We start from the raw sequence: 24,669 nt of genomic DNA, 5'->3' as shown, positions 1-24,669 counted from the left end.
TACTTCCTGCTCATGAATGACACTGGCCCATTCATGACCCCGAAATATTTGAGAAATTTGTGTCAGTTTCCACACTTTCCCGTCCATCATGCTGTAGTTTCAATGTTTTTTTCTTTGAACCCCTTAATCATATGTTTTTCTTTTTATCTGCTAAATAGGTGGCAATTTTCTAAATACATATTTTATATACTAAGAGGAGGGTAACAAATTATTTTAAAGGTTTATGTATTTGAAAGGCAGAGTTACAAAGAGGGAGGGAGGGAGAAAGAGAGAGAGAGAGAGAGAGAGAGAGAGAGAGAGAGAAAATTTCCATCCGCTGGTTCACTCCCCAAATAGCCACAACAGCCTGAGCTGTGCCGATCCAAAGCCAAGAGCCAGGAGCTTCTTCTGGGTCTCCCACGCAGATGCAGGGGCCCACGGACTTGGGCCATCTTCCACTGCTTTCCCAGGCCATAGCAGAGAGCTGGATCGGAAGTGGAGCAGCTGGGACTCGAACCGGTGCCCATATGAGATGCTGGCACTGCAGGCAGCAGCTTTACCCACTATGCCACAGCGCCGGCCCACAAATCTTTCTTACATACCCTGTTGACTTCTCTAAAACGGACTTCAGCAAACAGTGCGGCTGGTTCATGCCAAAATCATTTTGAGTCCAATTCTGCTGCAGACGCTGCCACAAGTTACAGACAGTGAGGGTGACAGCTCTGTGGGTTTTAGGTAAAGCGTTGACCCTGGCTGGTCTCCTGAACATGGCGCATGTTCTGGTGGGTCTGTATTGCCTTTGCTCGTCCCATTCCCATAACACTGAGACCCAATGTTGGGGGTAGCAGAGTCCCTTAAATCAGAAGGAACGTGAGTCTTGGATGAATCAGGCAGTGGTTGTGGAACAGACAAGCTAGAGGGGAGCCCTCTGGGCACGTGGGTTCCAGCCCTAAGATGAGTTCACAGGCATGAGACCGTGTGCCTGAGCATGGAAGCTTCTAGACTATGGACTCAGCTGGCCCCTCATCACTTAGCTCCTTTGATATTCTCTCTAGAGAAGTGGAGAGGTTATGGAAAACCTCCTCTAGTGAGATGAAACCTGAGTGGACTACAACTAGGGGAACAAATAAAACCAAGCAGTAGTTATGACCATTTTGGTGATGACAGATAAACTGAGTAGACATGTCTTACCAAAGGCATTCAAGTTCCAGATACTGTTGAAACATCTGACTGGCCGAACAGGTCTCTGGATCATATTTGACTTGGAATTTGTGACCCCTGTGATAGGATAAAATAATTATTTCTAGAAGAAACCCTGAATACCAAACAGCATTCATCTCCAACTACTGCCTGGTGCTGTGAGTTCAGATGAACTTAACGATGTGACAATTCTTTCTTGTTAAACTGCCTCTGCTCTCTTGATGCTCTTGGCCTAGACCTGGATTGACTGTAGTTTTGAGCCATGAATATAAAAGGTGGAAGAGACCCGTGTCAGTTAGGAACACGTTCAGCCACAAATAGCAGAGACCCTGGCCAAGTGGCTTCAATAGGTGGTTTGCATTATGCACCAAGAGGTCCAGAAGCAAGCAGTGACCTCTGATAGCTCCCCTAACCCCCTGCTCTCTGGACCCAGGCTCTTTGAGTCTTTGTGCTCTGTCTTACTTGGCTGTTTGGTGCCTGCCCTCACCCTTGTTGGCTTGCAAGCTGCAGATTCAGGGAGCGAACAAGTATGTGGGAGGATGGGAGTGGGAGGTGGGCATCAGATCTGTTCTGATTAGGAAACCAAAAGCTTTTCCGGAAGCTCCAGAGGCTTTTGCTTCAGGCTCACTGGTTAGAACCATGTCACATGACTGCCCATAGCTGCAAGGGAGGCTGGAAAACAGCATATTTGTGCTCACCTTCGTGGTGGAGGAAAGCAAGGGAGAAAGGGCTTGAGATTAGCGAGACATTGCCTGGGACCCTGGGTCCAGTACTCTCCCTGCACAGGTAACTAAACTGAGCGCCAGAAACAGGAAGTAACTTGGCCAGGTTCCCGTAACTAGAGCTAGAGATCAGCTGATCCAATTCCTGCTCGAGAGCGCCACCCTCTGGGCCACTTGTGGATGTGGTTTGACAGAAGCTATGACTGTAGTTACACCAAGGAAGTAGACTGTCCAGTGAACAAGGTAGTGGGTATTAAACGATTGGTGGTGGACACATGACCTCTTCTTCCTTCCCTCCTCCCTAAGCATCTAAAATCATTCCCTTCCAGTCAGAGGAGCTAGGCCCAGCCCAATCCAGCCTCCGCTGAGCTCTGTAGGCTGTGTGGAGTTTATCTTCTCATTATTTCAGCACATTGATACTTGTGTGTGTTATTACAGAATCAATCTCATGACGATGTAGACTTCCCACGTCATTGTTAATGTGCTATTCTTGTCTTCTGTCCCCTTCTGTCATTGGACCAAACAGAAGTATTCTGCTGTTTCTCTCTGCAACATCTCCACAGAAGTCCTCAAAGTCATCAACGCCACAGAGGAGCTCATAGCAGAGTCTGCAGGGCCCTGGGAGTCCCCACCCGCCCCTCCTGACAGAGAGAAGGGCACGTTTCCTCTCGGGACAGACCAAGTGCGACTGGATGAGCAGCTGACTTCCCTGGAAGAGAATGTGAGTTACCCTGTCTCAGTGACCGTGTGCAAGGCAGAAGCTGTTGAAGCTGAAGCTCATCACAGTGAGTGCAGGTGCACACACACACACACACACACACTCCGCTACCGTACCACCCTGGCAAGTACATTCTCAGGAAGGGTCTCGGGGCGGGTTCCCCAGAAGCGAACAGACCCACACAGTGAGGATGCACACACAATGACTGATTAGGGAAGGGCTCCCAGGAGAGGCTGGTAAAGGAATGGTGAGAATAAAGAGAGGAGGCGCATCAAAGAGTAGCCAGGTCTGCAGAGAGCTCTGCAGCGTAAGGTGCAGCTCAGAGTTGGCCTGACCCTAGGTAAAGCCCCTGCCTGCAGCCAGTGGGTGCTTCAGACTCTGCGGCAGCCAGATATCTCACGGAGCTCCAAGGCAGTCCTGTGCACGGACCTGTGCCATTGGGAACTAAGGCGCGTTAAAGCTTGCAGGTTGGGGGAGCAGGGAGGGTGTTAGAGAAGAACATTATTCAGTGATAGTTGTTACAGCCACAGTAAGGAGGGGTTTCTTCAGAACCACTGTGATGGGTATAGGGACCACTGCAACGGGGTCTGCAGAGGGAGAGACTGGGCTGAACTGAACATTCTGCACAGGCAAGGAGAATGTAGGACCAAGGAGCAGGGTGGGAGTCTGGATGGAAACTTAGTCTGGAGAAACGTGGGGTGAGGAGGACTCTCGCTGAAGACAGGCCAGGGGAATGGGACGACGTGTCGGGGAAGGTGGGGAGTGAGGAACCTGATCAGATGTGGGGGGTGGCGGTTCTGGCTAAACCAACCGGGCAGGGTCTGTGCTAAAATTGGATGTTCCAAGGAAGTGCTAGAAGGTTCAGAGCCTGACTAAAGTTTGGCCAAGCTCTGCGTCCTTGTCAGTAGGAGTATGTCGAAATTATGAGATCCAAGGGGGTCCAGGCAGAACATGGCCAATACCACCACAGAGAATGAGGTAGTTGCCCAAAGAACTTAGGCTCCTGTAACTGGCCTGCCCTGCTTCCCTCACTCAAGATCCCAGCACAGTCATCCATTTTTTGTCTGTTTCCAATGAAATACTCAGGCTTCCATGTGTCACTGGCAACAGGAAGCCCACTGCCTTCCTCCTGGGGCCTCCACACCCCACCCCAGAATTGTCCAAGGACTCTGGGAACTCATAAGGCCCTCCTGCATTAACTCCTGGCCACATTTAGACCCTAGACTCTGCCATCAATCCTCCACTCTATTCTAACCTTTCTCCCACCCTCTCCACCGAGGAGGAGACCAGGGCTGGTGGACCTGGCTGATCAGGAGGAAAAGACCTAATATCAAGCATATTTAAATTTACATCTCTTCTTTGGAAATAATATATTTAGCACAATGGTTGTCACAAAGTAAATACTCAAATATGTTAGATATTTTTCTTGGATTGTGGCAGTCATGTCATTATCCAAGTCCTAACACCGTCCTGTTGACATATATTGAAGAATGAATCTGTACACAGTTCTTTCTGTGCCAGTGTCCTGGACACACAGAACTGACAAAGTCAGAGAAATGGTCCACCATGAAAGGAATGCATTTTTTATAAAGCACAGCATTAAAAAAAAAAAAAAAACATGTGTGGATTATCCAAATTTAAATAGCAGTTGTCAATTCTCATGGCATACTTAAGACATTGTGCTTTGCATTTTTCACATGTTCCTTGGAGGAAATGCAATGACCTAGTGTGACTTTTCATTCTGTAAGGTCCTGTCATTGCATGTTAGTTTTTTTTTTCCTTGGCTTCATTAACACTCTGAATTTCAAACACACCCACTTACTCCCTGATTCAAGATGTCAGAAGCCCCCATAGGAACACAAGGCTGAAAGGTGGGGTTTAGAGTTGACTACTTCCCTGTCTAGCACCTCTCCTGCTCACAAAGGGTTAAATCCTTCCCCACCCTGGTCCTCCTCTGGCTTTTCAGATTTCACAGCAGAAGCAGCTCCCCCTAAGTTCTTTTGAATTCCAGGGGTTTGGATGACTCTCTTCTTCATGCCTTTAATTTGCCAGATCACAGAGCTGTGGGCACGTCATGGCGCTGTGCTCTTTCAGGACGGAATTCAGTCGAGCAGCGGGAGAAGGCCAGGTTTTTAAACCGGCCTCTGGGCGCAGCTGCCTTAATTAAATCATGGCTTTGTCATCTGTGTTGAAAAGAGTGCTCCTTCAGTCCTTGGCTGCCATTGGCCTTTGTGCTGGGGAAGCAGGGACGGTTAGAAATAGAAATGGCAGCCCGACGTGCACCTGCTAACCATTGGCTACCGTAAACCAGGTCTCTGAAAGGGAAGAGAAGCATTGCTTGAGACTGTTCACCTTTAAAAGGGCTTCTGAAGGTTTCAGAGCTACATCAGGTGCAACAGAGATAGCATATTTGTTTATGCAATTGCCTGTTTCCATAAACTCTCATGTTGACTCTCTTCACTGGGGAGGGGGCATGGGGATTTTTGAATTCTCTTAGTCTGGCAATTCGGGCACCATTCATCTGTGGTCTGGTGTTAGCTCTATGAAATCGGCTCTGCTCTCCCCTCAAGGCAGGAAGCAGGGACCACCTTGCACTGGTCCCAGCCAAACACAATGGGACTCAATTCCTCCAGCTGAGTAGCTGTGTCTCTGGGTGTTGTGCACTCTTGCTGAGAAGAGTTCTGTTGTACCTGCTGGAGCTGGGCTGGGAAAGGAGAGGTTCATGAAGGGACTGTTGGTCAGGTTAAGGGAGGCCAGAGAGAAGCAACGGGAGGCGGTTATTACCAGGGCTGGGCAGTGTGACCAGAGCCAGGAAGGACTGGAATCCCGAAAGAGGACCTATACTCAGAGCTCTCAGCACGAGCAGGGCTGCAGCCAGCACCGGGTGCCCACGCAGGTAGAGAACAGGCAAAGAAGTACTCCTCCCAGCCAGCCAGGGCGCCCTCGCAGGGGACAGAGCAGGCCAGAGAAGGGTTCATGGTGGATTCACAGGGCGAACAGAGCACTAGCCTGCCGTGAGAACGGTGGGGAGAGCCTCCTCGAGGATTTTTGCAGGGTTGTGAGTGGGAAGGCTGAGTCCGCGCTCTCTCCTTTGCTGCCCCAATCTGAGGACATACCTCATTTTCATCGTGGCTGAATGCCGGAGGCAGCTGGGATAACCCATAATCCCTGATCACAGAGGCATTCCCCACTGGTTCTGTCTGGTATGGCCCATGTAGGACTCAACCAGCGGTAGCAGGCACAGTCGGACTGCCCTACAGGGAGCCCAGGTCTGTCTCTCTCGGTCTGGGACTGAGCAGAGGATGCTGGTCCTCCCTCTTGAGGCTCTTGCACAACCCCCACCACCGTGGAGAAGATGTGGCACCACAGGGCCCATGGAGGTAGTGAGGGCTCCTCAGTGGTTCTCTGCCCTCAGAGAAACACTACCTGTTACTGTCTTATCTTAGTCCCCAGAAATATATTTTGAGGAAGCCAAGTCCAAGGAGATGTGCTAGGGTCAATTCAAGCTGGGCCAAGTGCATATTCTTTCTCTGTTAGCACATTATGCGCACTGAGGATTCCTGCAGTAATGTCAGCTCCATTATGCTCTTTTTACTAGGGAGTTTGACCTCCAAGTCTTTCCTTAATAAAAACACCTCATCTCTTGAACCACTCTGAGAAAAGCTTGGCGGGGCTGAAGCCAGTGACAGGCACTTGCAAAGGACTCATATATGGCCCTCATAGTTCCCACCAAAAGTGAGCCTCAACTAACCAGGCAAATCTGGCTGATTTGTTTTATAAATGGGCTATTTTTGATAAAGCGAGAAACGCATTGTCATCATAGAGTGTGTTAAGTTCTGTTACTTAAGCTAGCAACAGAGCAAATATCATATCCATCTATCACCATGATAATTCTAGTACCTTTAATGTTAAAAAATGGAACATAAAATGCCAAAGTATTCCAACGAAGACTGAACATCTGTCTTAATCCATTTTGTATCGCTGTAACAAAATACCGAAGGTTGGGTACTTTAGAAAGAGAAGTTTCTTTGGCTCAAGATGTATGGCAGCTGGAAGATCCAGACAGCATGGTGCCCGTGTTCTGGTGAGACCTCCCTGTCTGGATCGCAGCACAGCAGAGAAGCAGAAAGGGAGCTGGCTGCATGCAGAGAGGACCTGTACGTGAGCAGGAGCAGAGTGGAGCGGAGCAGGGGACCAGGCTCAGTCTTTTCTAAGAACTCACTCTAGTGGGATCTAATCCACTCCTGTGAGTCCCAAGACCAGCACTGATCCACTCATGAGAGTGGAACCTCAAGACCTAATTATGTTCCACTGGACCCCACCTCTCAAGGATTCCACCAGCTCAACACCACACTGAAGACCACGCTGCCCGGACATGAACCTGTATCCAAACCACAGCTGTGTCATAGCCTCAGAGGACAGGGAGGATGAAGCCAAGGACCTGCTGTCAGCCCTGTTGAGCTCACTTCCAGCTTCCACCACTTCCCAGCTGCCCGATCTGGGAAAGTCACCAATGCTTCCTAGGACATAAAAGGCTGTCACCCTTCACATAGTCGTTAGCGTGATACCGACACTCTGGTTTCCATGAGCATCTGACACATCAAAACATTAGCTCAGTCACGGGCTCAGTAAATCCATGATGCCATCAGCACCACCCTCCTCCTCTGGTCCTTAGGCACCATCACTTTGGCCCTAAGCCCCTGTTCAGCTGGTGTCAGTGCCGAGCCTCTGATTCTCGCCTTCCCCCTGGTGCCAGGAAAGCAGACTTTGGAGAACTCGAAGTGAAAGACGAACAGTTTGGCCTTCCCGAGGGCTTGGAGCGATGTCATACTGCTTTGTCTCGGCAGAAAAAGCAGAAACATTAGCAGAGGACCAGGCTGAAGATACAAGCAGCAGTTACGTCGACACAGAACCAGGGTTCATGAGACCACGTTTTGTATGGTTCTGGTAGACTGAAGGTTCAAAGAGCTGAGTCAAGTGCATTTAACCATTGCCACCACACTTGACTTAGTCATTTAAGTCCCGTATTAATTCCAAAGTTTGTTATGCTGTATGAACCCTGAGTTTATATAAACTATATAAGCTGAGTTCATATTCCAAACTGTGTTATTAAAATAAATTGACCTTTTGTTTTAAGTATATAGGGAAAAGTGTAAGCAAAGCGTAATAAACTGCAAACTGTCCTGGCTTTCTCCTCTCGCTGTCCCTCTCCCACCTTCCCTCTTACCCACACTTTCTTCCCCTCAGTGTTTCTTCTGCTCTGAAGGGACATTTATCAACTTCAAAATTTTCCTTTTTATTTATTATTTTATTTACTTTTCCCCCAAAGAAACCTTTTATTTAAGGAATACAGACTGCCTGCATTTTGTAAGTACAACTTTAGGAATATTGTGATTCTTCCCACCATACCCGCCCTCCCCCACCCCTCCTCCTCCCATTCCTAGTCCCATTCTCCACTAAGATCTATTTTTGATTAACTTGATACACAGAAGACCAACTCTATACTAAGTAGTTTTATTTCAAAACAAAAATGTTCCTCAAAAATCAAGACAAGGGCTGTTCAAAGTCATTGCATCTCAGCTTCAAAATTTTTAAGAGATAACTTTTTTTTTCAGGAATTTCTCCATTCAAATACCTTTGAGATAGTCATTGTATTTTTCTTATGAGAAACCATAAGTAACCATTTCTTCTTTTGAAAACAAAGAGTAAATTGGGAAGGTTTTTTAGGAACAGGTCTCTCACAGTCAGCATATGACAAAGAAATGTAAAACAAAAGCCAGCTGAAACATTGCCCCCAGGTCACTGCTGGAAGCTTGCACAACTCAGCTAATCACGCCTGGTGCTGGTGCACAAATATGCTTTCATCAAACCTGCCCCTGCCTTTGCCCCACTTAAAAATGTTTTATTAAACTGGCGGTTTTTAATGCGGAAGAGTGGATCATGCCAAGGAATTGATAAGTAGGAGCATCTCCGGGTTCTCAGTGCAGAAAGTGCCCACAACCTGTGTGCAGAAACTCCTGGCTTGTCCCCAGTTCTGCTATCTGTGTATATACATATATCAGAACATTTATGTTTATTTATCACAAAGATGGAGAGCAATAGATCGCGTGGCCACCCTCTGGTTCATTCCCAAATGCCCACATTGTCTGCAGCCAGGCCAAGGCTGAAGCTGGAGTCTGGAACTCAATCCAGGTCTCTCTGCTCATGTGGTGGGTGGTCTTATCACAGTGTTGAACAGGCTGAGGAAACATCTGTCCCATTCACTCTGGCCAGCATCCCTCAGTCTGAATTATCCTCCTGATTTTACTTTCTGTTTGCTCACTTTTAAGAGAACCTCCTTATAAACTTATTAAGTCAAAACACTTGTTTTCCCTTATCTCACATGAATCGTCTTACCTGTTTTGCTAAGTTCCAGTATCTCTCAAAAAAAAAATTGTCCTAATTGACAGGTAAATTTGACAGGCTTCTCTCAACTGAAACTCTGAAAAAAAAATTGAGTCAGAGCTACATAGAGACACACATCTTCCATTTGCTGGTTTACTCTCCAGATGCAACAATGGCCAGCACCAGGCTAGCCCAAAGCCTGGCGCCACAAGCTTCTTCCAGGTTTCCCATGTGGATAGCAGGAGCCCAACTATTTGGGCCATCCTCTGTTGCTTTTCCCAGGCCATTAGCCGGGAGCTGGATTGGAAGTGGAACAGTTGGGACACAAACCAGTGCTCACGTGCGATGCTGGCACAGCAGGCGGTGGCTTTACCTGCTATGCCACAGTGCCGGCTCCAACAGCATACTCTGTTTTAAGAAATAATGTATTTTCCTAATGCAAATTTCCTGTTCATTTTAATTCGTTTAACCTATCTCTAGCACACAAGGAAGTAATTAACTTGTTCAAAAGTTTTAATTATTTTAAGTTAATCTCACCTCTTTGATGTTTTCTGAGTTTTTCTCAATTCCTGAATGCCATCCAAAAGTTTTGCAAGGGTAAAAAACCCATTGTGAGTTTTTGTCTTTGTTTTTTCTTTAGTTCTTACACACCACAGGTCAACGCACAGCCAATACTGTGTGTTTTGTACTGTTTTATCCAAAGTGGTTTATTAAAATTGCTTTCTATTGCAGGAAAGTTGAGTGTGGCTGACAGATGGGTGGCAAGACCTCATGCTGCTATTTAAGTGAGAAGAATGTTTCTAAGTGGGGGTTCCCATCTTTCCCCTAGAGATTCAGCCCAGTTCTCTTATTCTCCCGAATCACTGGGCTCTCTCCGAAGGGCCCCCAGAGCTCAGCCTCAGGGCTGTGTTCTCTCTGCAGGTCTACCTGGCAGCAGGCACTGTGTACGGGCTGGAGGGCCAGCTGAGTGAGCTGGAAGACGCCGCGCGTAGCATCCACAGTGGCACTGATGAGACGGAACTGGCGGAGCTGGAGGACCAGGTGGCCACAGCTGCAGCCCAGGTGCACCATGCTGAGCTCCAGGTGAGAACTCTGCTCTAACCCTGCAGGGGACCTGCAGCGCAACAGAGGGAGCCTCCTCCTCCACAAGAATCATTTCAAACTCACTGTCATCTCCAGTGAGGTTGCCTGAGTATGGTCCTTCTAGGTGGAAGACTCCACTAAATCACAGTTTGAAAGTATAGTCTTTGCCGGCGCCGCGGCTCACTAGGCTAATCCTCCGCCTTGTGGTGCCGGCACACCGGGTTCTAGTCCCGGTTGGGGCGCCGGATTCTGTCCCGGTTGCCCCTCTTCCAGGCCAGCCCTCTGCTGTGGCCAGGGAGTGCAGTGGAGGATGGCCCAGGTGCTTGGGCCCTGCACCCCAGGGGAGACCAGGAAAAGCACCTGGCTCCTGGCTCCTGCCATCGGATCAGCGCGGTGCACCGGCCGCGGCGGCCATTGGAGGGTGAACCAACGGCAAAGGAAGACCTTTCTCTCTGTCTCTCTCACTGTCCACTCTGCCTGTCAAAAAAAAAGTATAGTCTTCCCTCCCTAATTAGAGCCTCGACAGTGTGTTGGACTGCCCTTGAAAACCTTACACTGGCTTAATGCTCTCCGTGTAGGTTCTGGTATACCTCAAGACCACCCTTCCCTGATCCTTTGCATGCTGATAATTACCTGTTAGACTAAAATTATCATAAGGGCTAAAAGCTATGCAGCTTAACACAGTGACTCCAGTGACTAAAACAGCACCTGACACAGATTTGGCATGCAAAAAAATGGGAGGAATAAAGGATTTCAGGTGGAAGCACAGATTTCTCAGACCAATATTTCACATGAGGGGCAGGCAAGATTTTTTTTTTTTAAGAAAAACATTTATTTATTTATTTGGAAGAGTTATACAGAGAGAGGAGGAGAGGCAGGCAGAGAGAGAAGTCTTCCATCTGATGGTTCATATCCCAATTGGCCACAACGGCTGGAGCTGCGCTGATCTGAAGCCAGGAGCCAGGAGCTTCTTCCAGGTTTCTCACACGGGTGCAGGGGTCCAAGGACTTGGGCCATCTTCTACTGCTTTCCCAGGCCATAGCAGAGAGCTGCACTGGACGAACCGGTGCCCATATGGGATGCAGGCAGCAGCTTTACCCACTACATCACAGTGCTGGCCCAAGGCAGAATTTTGATACGGCTATTTCAGAATTGATCTCCACGGTCTGTATAACTTGGTGAAAATGCCTGTGAGGTTGTCATGGATGTCCACCTGGCCTTTGATTGTATGGTCAGAATAATAACTAATTTGCAAAGTGGGCCTGCAGACTTACTCTCAGAAATCCTGGACCATTTCTTTCAAAGGGCCCCTGTGCTACTCAGGTCTGAGAAACACCCATCTTTACAGAATCAGTTCAGTATAGACCCCTGGTTAACTGATTTAGGTACAGACCCTCAATCTCAGTACTGCATCCCAGGGAAAACTGTGGCCACTAGAAATCACCTCTTAGGTGATCATTATGTTTAGACAATGATTTTTATTTTAAATTATAAAAAAAAAAAATCCCAGCAACCATTAGTATCACTAACTCCTCTTGAGAATGAGCAAGTGCCTCTTTTCTACTCTAGTGGGGTTAAGGGTGACACAACCATTCCCAGTTCCCAGACAGATGGTCCCATGGACTGTTTATTCTCAGCAAAGAGGGATGTATAGCAACTTTCTGAAAAACAAATACTTTGTATAAATGTCACCCAAGATATGAGGAACTTATTGTCGAAGTTATCACATAAAGAAGAATGCAATCATTTGTTTTCTGGTACATTGTGTGGCAAAAGAATTCTGAAATGATTGGGCAGAGTGTAATATTTTTATGGGTATCTGAGATTTAATTGTGTAACTACTTCTGCTAAGTTTTTAGTCCCAAATTCCATTTTCCATGTATTTAAATGAGCCTATTGATTTTCCAGTTTAAATATTATAGCGATGTTATAGTAGTCCTCCATGTTCAGCAAACCTTACTTTGTGCCAGGAATTGTGCTCAACGCTTGAGCCCATTCTTGTATCTATAGTGGTAGCAACTGTAGGTGGTGACTAGTTGGTCTTTCCCTTTATATTTCTGGGGAACCCGAGGCTCCAGCCTCACACAGCTAGAAAGTGGTGGAGTCAAGACTGCATTGCAAGTCCTACCTCACGTCCTGTGTCACTAATGGTGTCATGCTGCATGGGTCCCTGAGATGTGTGTTGGCATGCGTGCACAGGAGGTTGTTGGCTCTGCCTTCAGCATTGCAGATCGCCCAGTGCTGGTACCTCTGGGAGTGTGGGACTCTCCTCACGCTGCCCGTTGCTGCCAGAGAACAAAGCCACCAGCTCCCTGTGGCCTGTCTCCAGCCCCCACGGGTCTCAGAGAGGGGGTTTTTGCAGACTGGTAACAGAGTCCCCCTGAGGACAGAAACGCTAAACTGTGTTCTCAGATTAGATGATGTTCTAAGGATTCTACCGACTTGGAGTTTTCCTTTGGGACCTAAGAGCACTCCTGGGGACTATGCTTAGGGTGCTGTGATGTGCAAGGTTCTCTGTGAGCACTCCTGGGGGAGGTCTCCTAACTCTTGGTACCAGGAAAAGCTGTCCTTCTGCGTGGTGGAGGTGGAGTCCTACACTCAGCTGTTAGTGGTGGCTCCTGGGAAACAGAGCAGAACTGGTCATGCCCTTCCATCAAGTGTACGCGTCATTATTGGGCACACAGTGCTAGGAAGGAAGTAGGACATAACTGCACATAAAGACAACACCATATAGCAAAATCACCTCTTCCTAGTTGTCTTCTTTCATTGAACATTGTGCTAGGGAACTACAGCTTGGACCATTAACTCCTCCTCGTTCCAGAAGCTGAGAGTCAGCCGATCAGGAGGTCGGCAGCTGGCTTCCCCGCTGACCTTGTCTCTAGTCTTCCCCAGTGCCAATGACTGATCAAAGCTGAGCCTGCACGCTTCCTCAGATGCTTGTGCAATTTACTGGTCTATAAACCAAAGGAATTCACCCCTTACTGTGAACTTGGAGAAGTCAGAAGGGCGGCAGGGCAGCTCACGGGCTCCTGCAGGGCAGCTCAAGTTGTTTCCTTTCCCCAGCTGCCAAGGGCTGGACTTCACTGCCCTCCTTCCTCCTCCTCCTCGTCTGACCAGGGCTGGGCAGGGGAAGAGTCTCCCCGTATCACTTATCGTTCAGCCCTTCTCTGTGCACTTCCTAAAGCACCTACCCCAGTCAATTTTGTCCAGAGATGTCTGCAGTAAATGACAACAGAATAAGGATCTGTCTTCTGAATGGAGTCTCAGGGATGGGGCACACGCATGGGGGCTGCAGGCCTGGCTTCGGGTTACCTCCTTGATTTCCCAGCAGCCCTCAGGCTGTGCCCTGTCAGCAGGAAGACTGACGCATGCCCCAACTCTGCCTGCCTCTTCCTGTCTCGGCCAGTGTACCCCTCTGTGAGACTCTGACGGTGTAGCAAGCGCATGGACACTGGCATTACTATTAAGCTCATGCCCACGGTCATGTCCTTTGCTGAGAGCAGGGCCTTGTTTTCTTCACCACAGGAGACAGGGGAGGACCAGGCTTCTCTCCAGGCACTGAGTGGGCTCTTGCTATCTGTATGGGAGGAAATCTGAGCTCTTTCTGGTCTTCCCACATGGCAAATGAGGAAACGATGCCCAAGAAGAGGCCACTCAACCTCCTAACAGGAGAGATGTGCTTGAACCGGGGCCGTAGTTTCAGATGGAGCCACGGATGGCCTATAAATAGCACTTGCCCTTCAAAACTCAGTTCAGTGCTGCCTCCTGTGGCAGCCTTCCCAGACCACTGTCTCTGACCGGCACGCTAAGGTAGGTGACCCTGCTCCCCACAGTGCTCTGGACTTGCATCTGTCCTGAGCCATACTTTTTGAAGGGGGTGTGGACAGGCTAGTCTAGGGCTACCGGATAAAAATTTAAACTTTAAAAGAAAGGTCTGTAAGGAATCGGTTCCCTACAGCACAAAGGAGAGAAGTGGTTGACAGACACTGAATAAACGAATGAGCATCCATCAAGAAGACTGGTACTTTATAAATCCGTGACAGTTTTAACAAGACTCTCACCTTCTGTGTTTTCTCCCTGCGGATCCCGTGTTGCTGCTGCGTGAAGATTTCGGACATCGAGAGCCGGATTTCAGCCCTGACCATTGCAGGCTTGAACATCGCGCCCTGTGTGCGCCTCACAAGAAGACGGGAACAGAGGCAAAGGAGCCAGGTGTGTCTGCCCTTCACTCTCTCTGTTGGAACGCTGCAAGCCTGAAAAATTTAGAAGATAAAAATGTCTTTGGTTTTGCAAAGGTGTACTGATCTCTGTGCTCTGCATGTAGGTTCACACCATAGACACATCAAGGCAGCAAAGGAGGAAGTTGCCTGCCCCGCCAGTGAAAGGTACGCTGTCATTAAAACCACAAGGCTACCAGAGAACTAACTGGAAGCATTTCCTCGGAGTCGCTCAGAGACCTGAGCTTGAGAACCGGATGTCATGGGGAGTTCTCATCCCAAATGGCGCTTGTGTGTCCGGACCTGGATCCCCACTGCAACAAACCCTGGGAAAGGATGGGAGTACAAGAAGTGCGTTTCGGAAGCAATTCCGAGAGACACTCGTAGGGGAGGAGAGAAATGATTCAAGACAGGAAATTAAGCCGAGACAGAGTAGTTTAATTTCTCTAGGCAAATGAAGCTACATTGTGCTGGGGGCCCCTGGAAGCCAGTGTGAACTGCACTTCTCAGTTGCCTGCCTGGAGGGAAGGCAGATGCAGTATTTGCCCCTCAGCTCCTTCACTGGCTTAGCATACTTCTGGCCTGCTCCACGCATGAGGCAAGACAGTGTGGCAGTGCTTATAGTAAGAGGCTTTGGATGGGCTGGAATGGTGACCATCAAACACCAGAACGCATTTGCCACGGTGCCCAGCCCAGTAGGATGCCAGCAATGCTAGGCCTCTACCCTAATCCAGTGGACCTTTTCAACCATTTCCCTGGATGTAAGAACCACATAAATGGTGATGCCACACTAGAAATTTGAAGACTATCACAGGTCCACCATCCTGTATCTGAAACCCTTGGGTGCACATGTATTTCATTATTTCTTGACTTTAATATGGTACATGTAATGTCCACTTCTTAATGTCGCCCCCAGCCCCCGATGTCTGGGAAGCACCTAATAATCAAATACAAGTATCCTTGCAGCAACACACGGATGTGGTCACTCTCAGACCCTAAATAGCCACACGGCAGTTCACATCAGGTTTTGCTATGAGATGGTTTTATCTCCAAAGTTACACAACTTAGCAGGTTCTAGAGCATTTTCTATTTCAGGATTGCACCCAGGAACTTACGGAGTGTACTAGAGTATCTCCAAGCCACCTTTCCCCAAAGAGCCACCAATGATGCCTTGACTTACTTGATACAAAACAAAACAGGATGCACAATCAAACTCCTGACCCGTCTAGAACAGAGAGCTGGGCCCTCTGACCACCTGGCCTTTCTTCCTTAACAATGGATCCAGTTCCTGGGTAACACTTATTCCCATTTGTCTCCTTTTAGGGGAAAACATTGAGGCATCCTCCATGAGCACCACTAAAACATTTAACCGCAATTTCATTCTCCAAGGCTCCTCCACAGATAGGACTAAGGAACGGAGAAGCACCTCTGCAGAGCTGATGGTAAGTGGCGTCCCTGTCTCGGTGCCCGTCGCCTACGGTACCTCCCTTCTGTAGCGTCTCCCTCCCAGAGCCTCGCGGAGCTTCCTCCCCACCTGGGCTCACCATCTGCTAGATAAGGGGGTGGGGGTTTCCCAGACAGGTACACTAGGGCTCCTTGCACAAATCAGACCTGAGAGAAGATTGAGAACTGTTTCTGTTTTCAACCTGCGTTCACCCTTTCCTAGATTTCTGGTTCACCATTAATGCTGTTCCTGACGCCCCTGCATGTAAAGCAAGGAGCGGTAAATAGTCTGTCTTGCTGTCACCTCTTGAGTTCATGCAGATGGCACGTTGCTTGCTGAAACACCAGCATCTGTGGCAGAATTTCGGCAAATGCTGGAGGTGCTTACACAGGAAACGACAGGCCATGCAGAGCACAGAGCCTGCGTGGGCTGACAGGACTGAAGCACAGGCACAGGCACATTTAGTCTGTTGCCTTGCCCGGCCACCCATCTCTCCCTCCCTGTTCTTCCCCCTCACTGTCGCACAAGCACACAGGCACCAGGCGATGGCAAAATGGTGGGCACATCCCGCTCCCTTGGGCGGCGTCGCACAACGGCACTGCTCCCTACCTTTGCTTCGCTGGTCAGCCGTTGTCCGACGCTGCCCAAGAGAGTAGGATGTGCCCGCCATTCTGCCCTGGGCATCTTCTCCTGGCCTTTCCTCCAGAGACCTGCAAGAGAAGTTAGCCCAAAGAGCAGGTGGCAAGGAGTCAGGGAAGGAATCGGGTCTAAGTTAGATAGTTTACTTTTTTTTTTTTTTTTTTTTTTTTTGACAGGCAGAGTGGACAGTGAGAGAGAGAGACAGAGAGAAAGGTCTTCCTTTGCCGTTGGTTCACCCTCCAATGGCCACCGCGGCTGGTGCGTTGCAGCCGGCGCACCGCGCTGCTCCGATGGCAGGAGCCAGGAGCCAGGAGCCAGGTGCTTTTCCTGGTCTCCCATGGGGTGCAGGGCCCAAGCACCTGGGCCATCCTCCACTGCACTCCTGGGCCACAGCAGAGAGCTGGCCTGGAAGAGGGACAACCGGGACAGAATCCGGCGCCCCAACCGGGACTAGAACCCGGTGTGCCGGCGCCGCTAGGCGGAGGATTAGCCTAGTGAGCCGCGGCGCCAGCCAGATAGTTTACTTTTAACTACCAGCCGGCGTTGTGGCAGTGCGGGCACCCTGGGTTCTAGTCCCGGTTGCCCCTCTTCCAGTCCAGCTCTCTGCTGTGGCCCGGGAGTGCAGTGGAGGATGGCCCAGGTGCTTGGGCCCTGCACCCCATGGGAGACCGGGAGAGGCTCCTGGCTTCGGATCGGCGCGATGCGCTGGCCACAGCATGGTGGCCGCGGCGGCTATTGGGGGGTGAACCAACGGCAAAGGAAGACCTTTCTCTCTGTCTCTCTTTCTCACTGTCCACTCTGCCTGTCAAGAAAAAAAAAAAAAAACTACCTTTCACAGAACATAGACTGGTGCTGGCGAGGGGGATGGGGTGGAACAGGAAGGAGCTGCTTGATGGCAAAGGGCAATGGCTGCACAGCCTGTGAATGTCCTAAATGGCACCCACTTGTTCACTTTTAGGTGGCGGGTGTGGTATCATGTAGAGTTTGACTCAGTAAGTTTTTACATAAAATAAAGACAAATTACCGTAAAGTAACAGAGAGAGGTGAAAAGTGAAAGGATGGGTGACACTATTAAAGGCAGAAATATTATATTCAAACAAAGTGGATTTCAAGACAAGAACCATGCAGAGGCGAGGAAGGGAGCTCTGATTCTGGTGACGTGGGGAAGTGCTAGGCCCCGATTTGTCACGTAGAGCGCCACACTTGACTGCACGAGGGCTGGGGACACTCACACTCCCTCAGCAGCCCGAGAACACCAGAAATAAATCCAATTAGAGAACTGAATCGTGTCATTATTAAGCCTTAATGAAGACGCGTATCTAATTTGATACTTGACAGATTTGCTTTCTTTCAAGCATCAATGGCCCATTTATAAAAATTGATTTTATACCAGCCTACAGAGAAAAACTCAATACATGCCAAAATGCAGAGTGTGTGAGGCTGTTGCTGTGACCACAGTGCCACACGGTCCCTTTTGCCAAGTAGTGACGCCACTGTACCTGATGTGTCACCTCAGGAGCCCACTCTGGAGTCTGCTGTGATGTACTAAGCCCACGGAACCCCACTGCCAGTGACCCACTGCCTCTGGCCGTACACGACAGTGCCTTGACCCAACAGCCATCGAATACTGTATGGATTTCCACCTTTGGGAGGGCCTGGGGAGGTCACGGGGCTGTCCTGATACCTCGCCCAGAAAGCAGTTCTGGACCCCAGCATCGCGCGGTCAGGCCTACTCTCTGCCTTCAGCTCCCAAGGGAATCCAGGACCGAAAATCAAGACGCTGGCTTCCAGCAGCCAAGCTCCACATTCAAAGGACGCGTCACTTCCCTGTCCGCTTTGCTAGTGCTATTGTCTTTAAGATCTTTTGTTTTGATCCCACTGTTAACTAGCATTCCATGTCAACCATTTATCCAAAGGAAAACGGTTGGGGGGTGGTGGAGAGGGACCGGCACAGGGAAGGGAGGTAGGCATTCTGTACTTCCTAACCTCGCACAAGCATCTCTGTCTTACACATGCTAAGGGGAAAAGTAAAACTGCCCCTGTGCAGTAAGATCAGTCCTCCACCACCACGGATGCGGTCTCCCTTCAGGCAGCTCATTCCCACAAAGCTCTTGGCGTCTAACAGAGAGCTCTGACTCAGCCATCCCATGCCCAGCCCTACCTGAACCGACGTCGCATTAGGGAGTTAGGGCCCTGCCGCAGACTTACTGTCTCCCCACTGTGAAGGAAAGGCCGCCACCAGCTCACCTGGAGGGTGCTGCCCAGAATCAACATGGCATGGTCTAGCAAGGACCACACCTCAAAGAGGTCTGGGCAAATGCTTAACTGCAGAATACTAACACCCGATGAAAGATGTCCCCCATCAATAGTCAGCAAGATAGCAGAATGACGTTAGTAGACAGCCTTAGAAAATGGATGAGTATGAAAAAATGAAGGATAAACTGGACTTAAGGGACTCAGAGCTGATACGTGTGTGGTCTGTCTGGCCCTGTCTCAAAGGCATCACTGTTTCGAGCGTGTTTATAAAAACCAACTTTGTTTTCTCCTGGTATATTCTAAATCAGAGGATGAAGCAAGGTAGGATAGGAAGCAAGGCAATAGCGTGACCGATGGCTTTAAGGAGATCATGTTTTGCCCCTTTGAATCCCAGTAAAAGCATATCCACTCAGTAACCCCATTTTTCAGATTTGATAACTGTGACAGCCAGAGAGATTAACTTACCAAAACCATACATTTCAGCTTGTTATCACTGGATACCTCATAAAAGCCTAGCCCTGTGTTCTTTTGCTGCTGTGTACATTTCCAAACCTGATTTGCAGCCAACTGTATGTCCTGATCATCTCAGATTGGGGGGGGGGGGTCCATATATCTTCCAGGAACACCCTTGCTGATGCTGTGTATATGTTACCCAACAGAAATGACAACTCTGAAATAAGGACAACTTTCTTTTTGTTCTGTCAGTGTGATTCAAAGCAAAACAAAAAAATTTTAAAAACACAACGAAAAAGATCTGACTTCCAAATAGAATGTTTCCTTTAAGAGGCATGAAAAGCAACTATTGTTGTGTTACAGTGTTAAAAATATTCAGTTTTGACAAAAAATGTGTACTGTGTAAGCCTTGCAAAAAAAAAAAAAAAGCCTGCTCTATGGCATTTGAATTTTTATAAAGATTTCCTTGTGCCAAATAAGTGCAAAGATTTAATTTACTATTAGAAACCATAAACATATGTTATAGTTCCAGAAAAATTATTTTGTCATCAAGTGATTTTGATCTCTAGTGTCAATATTTATATTTAGATTAATTTTTATAAATGAAAATATTTTAATGGTTTAAGAAAATGAATAGGATAATAACTTTGATGACTTCTGAAAGTTACGCTTGCCTTCATGTTATATGCACATTACCAAGAATTCCTGTCAAGAAAAATGATAAAGAAAGAAAAGTCATTTATGAAAGTAAAGTTTGTGAGTGTGCGTTTTTTGTTGTTAAAGGAAACTAGGAGTAAGTGGGGGAGAGGGAACAAAGTCATATGGCCAGAAATTGGAGGGACCAAGAATCAAAGTCACTGTTGACCCCTCCCTCCTTCCGGTTCCACCTCCATTGCAGGTTCTCTTGTACACAGCATTTCCCTTCAACCACCCCCACCTGAATGGTCAGGTAAGAACCAGCAGTTCTCAAAAGGAGTACACTGTGCACTGTCACCCTTGGGGGGATGTTTAAAAATGTGTGGAAGGGGGAGCAGGCATTGTGGTATAACAGGTTCTTTAAAGATTTATTTATCATTTATTGGAAAGGCAGAGTTAGAGGGAGAGGTATCTTCCATCAGCTGGTTCACTCCCCAGATGGCTACTAGGGCTGGGGCTAGGGCTGTGCCAGGCCAAAGCCAGGAGCCTCTTCTGGGTCTCCCAGAATGCAGGGGCCCACTGCTTTCCCAGGCACGTTAGCAGAAATCTTGATCAGAGGTGGAGCAGCCAGTATCAAAGGTGGCAGCTTAATCCACTACGCCACAATGCCAGCCCCATAACAGGTTAACCTGCCACTTAGGATATCTGCATCCCATATCATTGTGCTGGGATGGAGTCACATATCTGCTCCCAAGCTGGCTTCCTGCTAATGCAAGCCCTGGGAGGCAGCAGGTGATGGCTAAAGTAGTTAAGTCTCTGCCACCCACAAAGGAGACCCAGATGGAATTCCCGACTCCTGACTTCAGCTTCTTGGCCATTTTGAGGGATGAACCAGTAGATCTCTATCCACATCTACCATCTCTGGTTGTTCTGCCTTTCAAATTAAAAAGGTAAACGTACTGAGACTTTATTACAACAACATGGAGGCAGCCAGTGCGCAATTTAAGGACGTTACTAAAGATCCTACAATCTTACAATCCTACAAGGCAACGTGGCATAGTGTGTAAAGCCACTGCCTGCAACACTGGCATCCCCGATGGGCACTGGATGTCCCAGCTGCTCCACTTCTGATCCAGCTCCCTGCTAATAGCCTGAGAAAAGCAGCAGAAGATGGCACAAGAGCTTGGGCCCCTGCCACCCATATGGGAGACCTGGAAGAAGCTCCTGGCTCCTGCCTTTGGCTTGGCCCACGGCTGGCCAGTGCAGCCATCTGGGGAGTGAACCAGCAGATGGAAGATTTCTCTGTCTCTCCCTCTCTCTCTCTAATTGTGCCTTTCAAATAAATAAATCTTTTTTTTTTAAGAAAATCCTATATTATACAGGAAAACCCCTACTATAAATAATTATCCAACCCAAAACATCAGTAATACTGAGGTTGAGAATCCCGAGGAACGTGCTAGAGGAAAATGTAAGTGTCAACAGAGAGGCACCTACCAACCTCTGGGGATGGGGTAGTTGAGACAGGAGCAAGGCAGTGACTCTCCCGGTCTTTTGCAGGCTCAGTGGAAGTTGTCCCCTGAGGCTGAAGTATCCAGAACACTCATGCCAAACACTGACCTTTGCCATTCCCAAATAAAGCTAAGAACCCTCCACTAACCTGAATCTCAGTGCATCTCATTTGCACTTCCAACAAGCTCTTGGGTGAAAAAGACGCTGCTGACGCTCCAGGGACCACATTTTGCAAACCTCTGACCTAGGAGCAAGGAGAAAGGAAGCAGCTGACCTTAAAAGCCCCCACCTGCGGCAGGCGCCGCGGCTCACTAGGCTAATCCTCTGCCTGTGGCGCCAGCACACCAGGTTCTAGTCCCTGTCGGGGTGCCGGATTCTGTCCCGGTTGCCCCTCTTCCAGGCCAGCTCTCTGCTGTGGCCAGGGAGTGCAGTGGAGGATGGCCCAAGTGCTTGGGCCCTGCACCCCATGGGAGACCAGGATGAGTACCTGGCTCCTGCCATCAGATCAGTGTGATGCGCCGCCGCGGTGGCCATTGGAGGGTGAACCAACGGCAAAGGAAGACCTTTCTCTCTGTCTCTCTCTCACTGTCCACTCTGCCTGTCAAAAAAAAAAAAAAAAAAAAAAAAAAAAAAAAAAAAAAAGCCACCACCTGTACTTAGGATACTCCACCCTGAGAACAGTGAAAAGAAATGAGCTACCATCTCCTGTCCATCAAGCTCCACGCATCCTCCTCTTCACATCACGTGGAGAAACTGATGCTAGGAGAAACTAGTCAGCCAGGGAGCTGGGATGTAAAGGAAGCTCTACCAGACTCCAGAAATCTCTCCTCCGCATGCCAGAGAAGGGGCTATCTCAAACTTCACAGCTGGGAAATGAGGATTTGGGAAAGAATGCGTCCTTTGTGGAGCAACTTCCAGAACAATGAGGGTTCCGAGTTGGTGAGTCTACCAAGGTGCCGGGGTAGAGGGTGTGCAAGGAGACAGCATGGGAGCTCTGTAGCCTCCCTCGCCCTGCCCCTTAGCTTGCCCTATGCATCTCTTTCATTTGGCTCTTCTGAGATACATCCATGAAGGTGCAACTGTAATCACACGTACAGTGCCCTCCTGAGTTCTGAGTCCTAGTGAATGAACAAACCCGAAATGAGAGTCACCATTACGCCTGGATCTGTAGCTGATGAGGCACAAGTGCAGGAAGCCCGGGGACCGCACTGGAGGCTGGCATTGCAGGTAGGGCAGTCTTGCAGGACTGAGCTGCAGCAGACAGTAACCTTCTGTTTCAGATGACTTCTGTCCAGCCAGCTCTCCCGTGCAAGAAAAGGGAAAGAAAGGCCGCGACGTGAACAGAGGTTTCCTCAGGCAGGCTGTGCTGCTTCCTCTTCTCCCTCCTCCAGAAAACACAATCCTCTCTTTTTCACCCCATTAGAGAGCTACCTTTGCAGGTAGCTACATGAGAATGCAGAATCGATTGCAGTGGTGCCCCACTGCCACTGAGAACCAAGGAGGGGACCTTAGCAACCTGCATCTGTAATTCAATCTTTGTGAAACTGCGTTGCTGAACTATCCCCAAGATGAGGAGTCCTCCATACCTCCCCTATTCTCACTGAAACCTGCCAAACACTGGCGCTCCACGCTCCTGCCCCCGTGCCAAACTCCAGTCTTAACACAAGCCTCAGAGCCCCTCTCTTCCCCCACTGACTAAAAGAGAAAATGCGGAGCCCTCGCCCCAGCCCTCTCAGCCTTCCCATCTAACCTCCATGACTCTTCTTGTTCCCAATACTTTCTCCTTTCTGGAGTAGCAATTAGGAGACTTTATTTTCCTAACGGGAAAGCAAGATTTCCTGAGCTAAATCTAAATCTGGTTGTCCCCAGTACTCATTCTACTTTTCTCTACACTACCATTATGTGGCTAGCACAGTAATGTTTACTCAACATCAACAACAAACAAGCTAACATTTAGATGGTCAAGGCACTTCCTATAAGGGGTTGGGGGAGCAGAGTAAACAACCCCAGTAGACCATCTGAAATACTCTCGGGGCAGGTATTTCCTGACCAGAATTCCTAATTTCCCACCCTCCTACCCCAGCACCTACATTCCAAGGGATAGCAAGACATGTAAAAGTGAAAAGGGCCAAGAGATGGACATCGAGTCTAGTGATGAAGGTGCTGCTAAGAACACCTGTGTCCCACACCGCAGTAACTGGATTTGGTTCCTGACTCTGGATTCTGATCCAGCTTCCTAGAAAGGCAGACTCAGAGGCAGCAGCTGACAGCTCCAGTGATTGGGTTCCTGCCACCCAAGTGGGAGACCTGGGCTGAGTTCAGCCCCAGCTCAGGCTCAGCCCCAGAGATGCACATTTGGGGACTGGATCATCGATTGATGGCTTTCTCTCCTTCTCTTTCCAAATAAATAATTAAAAAAAAAAAAAAAGAAAGACAATGATGATGAAAGGGGATGCAGCCACACCCAAGCTACAGGGGCATTGATCCTCTGGAAGCCAGAAGCCCTGACAGCATTGTGTTGAGCATGTCACCTGCAGGAGCCATCATTATCAGGAAACTGGGGAGAGATGCAGCTCTACTCACAGAAAATGCACAGGGAGTACTTGAATAAGTTCACGTGTAATGAAATTAAAAGATAAATGTCTTCGGGTACAAAATTTTTTGTATACAAAGATTCTTCAAAGGTGAATGAAAAAAAATGTGTATTACAGGAAAACTATGTATAGGTTTCAAAGTATTTTGCACCAAAATGAACTTAGCTTTTTATTTGGTTTTTCTATTAGGTTTATTCAGGTACCTTCATGCCCTTTTTTCTGGGGTAGGTAGGTACAGTGTGAAGATGGAGAACTCAATATTCAAAACACCTAAAGGTTGCAGGAAAAAACAATAATCTGGGCTCCACTCTCAGATCTGCCACTGGTCAGCTCTGTGACCTGTCCTAATCCCTATAAAATGGCATTACATGTACCTTCCTTATGGTGCTATTGAAAAGTTACATGAGGGGTTGGCATTGTAGCATAGCAGTTAAGCCACTATCTGAACTGCTGGGATCCCAAACAGGCACTAGTTCGCGTGTTGGCTGCTTTTCATACAGTCTAGCTCCCTACTAAGGCATCTGAGAAAGCAGCAGAAAATGGCCCAAGTAGTTAGGCCCCTGCACCCAAGTGAGACGCCCAGATTAAGTTCCTAGCTCCTGGCTTTGGCCTGACCCAGCCTTGACTATTGTAGCTATTTGAAGAGTGAACCAGCAGATAGAAGATCTCTCTCTCTCTCTCTCTCTCTCTCTCTCTCTCTCTCTCTCTGTGTGTGTGTGTGTGTGTGTATATGTCTGGCTTTCAAATAAATAAATAAATCTTTAAAAGGTTAAATGAAATGCATGAGAAAACCTTCAGCAGAACGCTTGGTAACTAAGGTATTTTACTACTTCCT

General features: G+C 48.4%; 1 protein-coding gene and 1 long non-coding RNA gene across 7 annotated transcripts in view; one reads left to right on the top strand and one right to left on the bottom strand.

Annotated features, from left to right (window-relative positions):
- MYRIP (myosin VIIA and Rab interacting protein) overlaps positions 1–19,847 on the top strand; it is a 318,908-nt gene extending 299,061 nt beyond the window's left edge. For all 3 annotated transcript variants that reach the window (XM_070051000.1, XM_008260267.4, XM_070050999.1), the window contains 6 exons: positions 2,428–2,622; positions 9,925–10,086; positions 14,194–14,298; positions 14,411–14,471; positions 15,627–15,745; positions 17,903–19,847. In XM_070051000.1, the coding sequence (XP_069907101.1) occupies positions 2,428–2,622; positions 9,925–10,086; positions 14,194–14,298; positions 14,411–14,471; positions 15,627–15,745; positions 17,903–17,935 (675 nt within the window). In that variant the 3' untranslated portion in view covers positions 17,936–19,847. The remainder of the gene's footprint in view (positions 1–2,427; positions 2,623–9,924; positions 10,087–14,193; positions 14,299–14,410; positions 14,472–15,626; positions 15,746–17,902) is intronic.
- LOC138844123 (uncharacterized) overlaps positions 1–24,669 on the bottom strand; it is a 92,240-nt gene that overhangs the window by 5,061 nt on the left and 62,510 nt on the right. For 2 of the 4 annotated variants that reach the window (XR_011379589.1, XR_011379592.1), the window contains exons 3-5: positions 16,357–16,457; positions 14,148–14,339; positions 1,171–1,257 (exon numbers count right to left, since the gene is read on the bottom strand). This is a non-coding gene — a long non-coding RNA (uncharacterized lncRNA). Of the gene's footprint in view, positions 1–1,170; positions 1,258–14,147; positions 14,340–16,356; positions 16,458–21,388; positions 21,485–24,669 lie in introns of all 4 variants that reach the window. The other 2 variants (XR_011379590.1, XR_011379591.1) reach the window with 2 other exon arrangements.

This window comes from Oryctolagus cuniculus, chromosome 10, assembly GCF_964237555.1.
Source record: "Oryctolagus cuniculus chromosome 10, mOryCun1.1, whole genome shotgun sequence".
Taxonomy (NCBI): Eukaryota; Metazoa; Chordata; class Mammalia; order Lagomorpha; family Leporidae; genus Oryctolagus; species Oryctolagus cuniculus.
The sequence above is the reverse complement of the archived record's forward strand: the minus strand, read 5'-3'. Positions and strand labels throughout refer to the sequence as shown.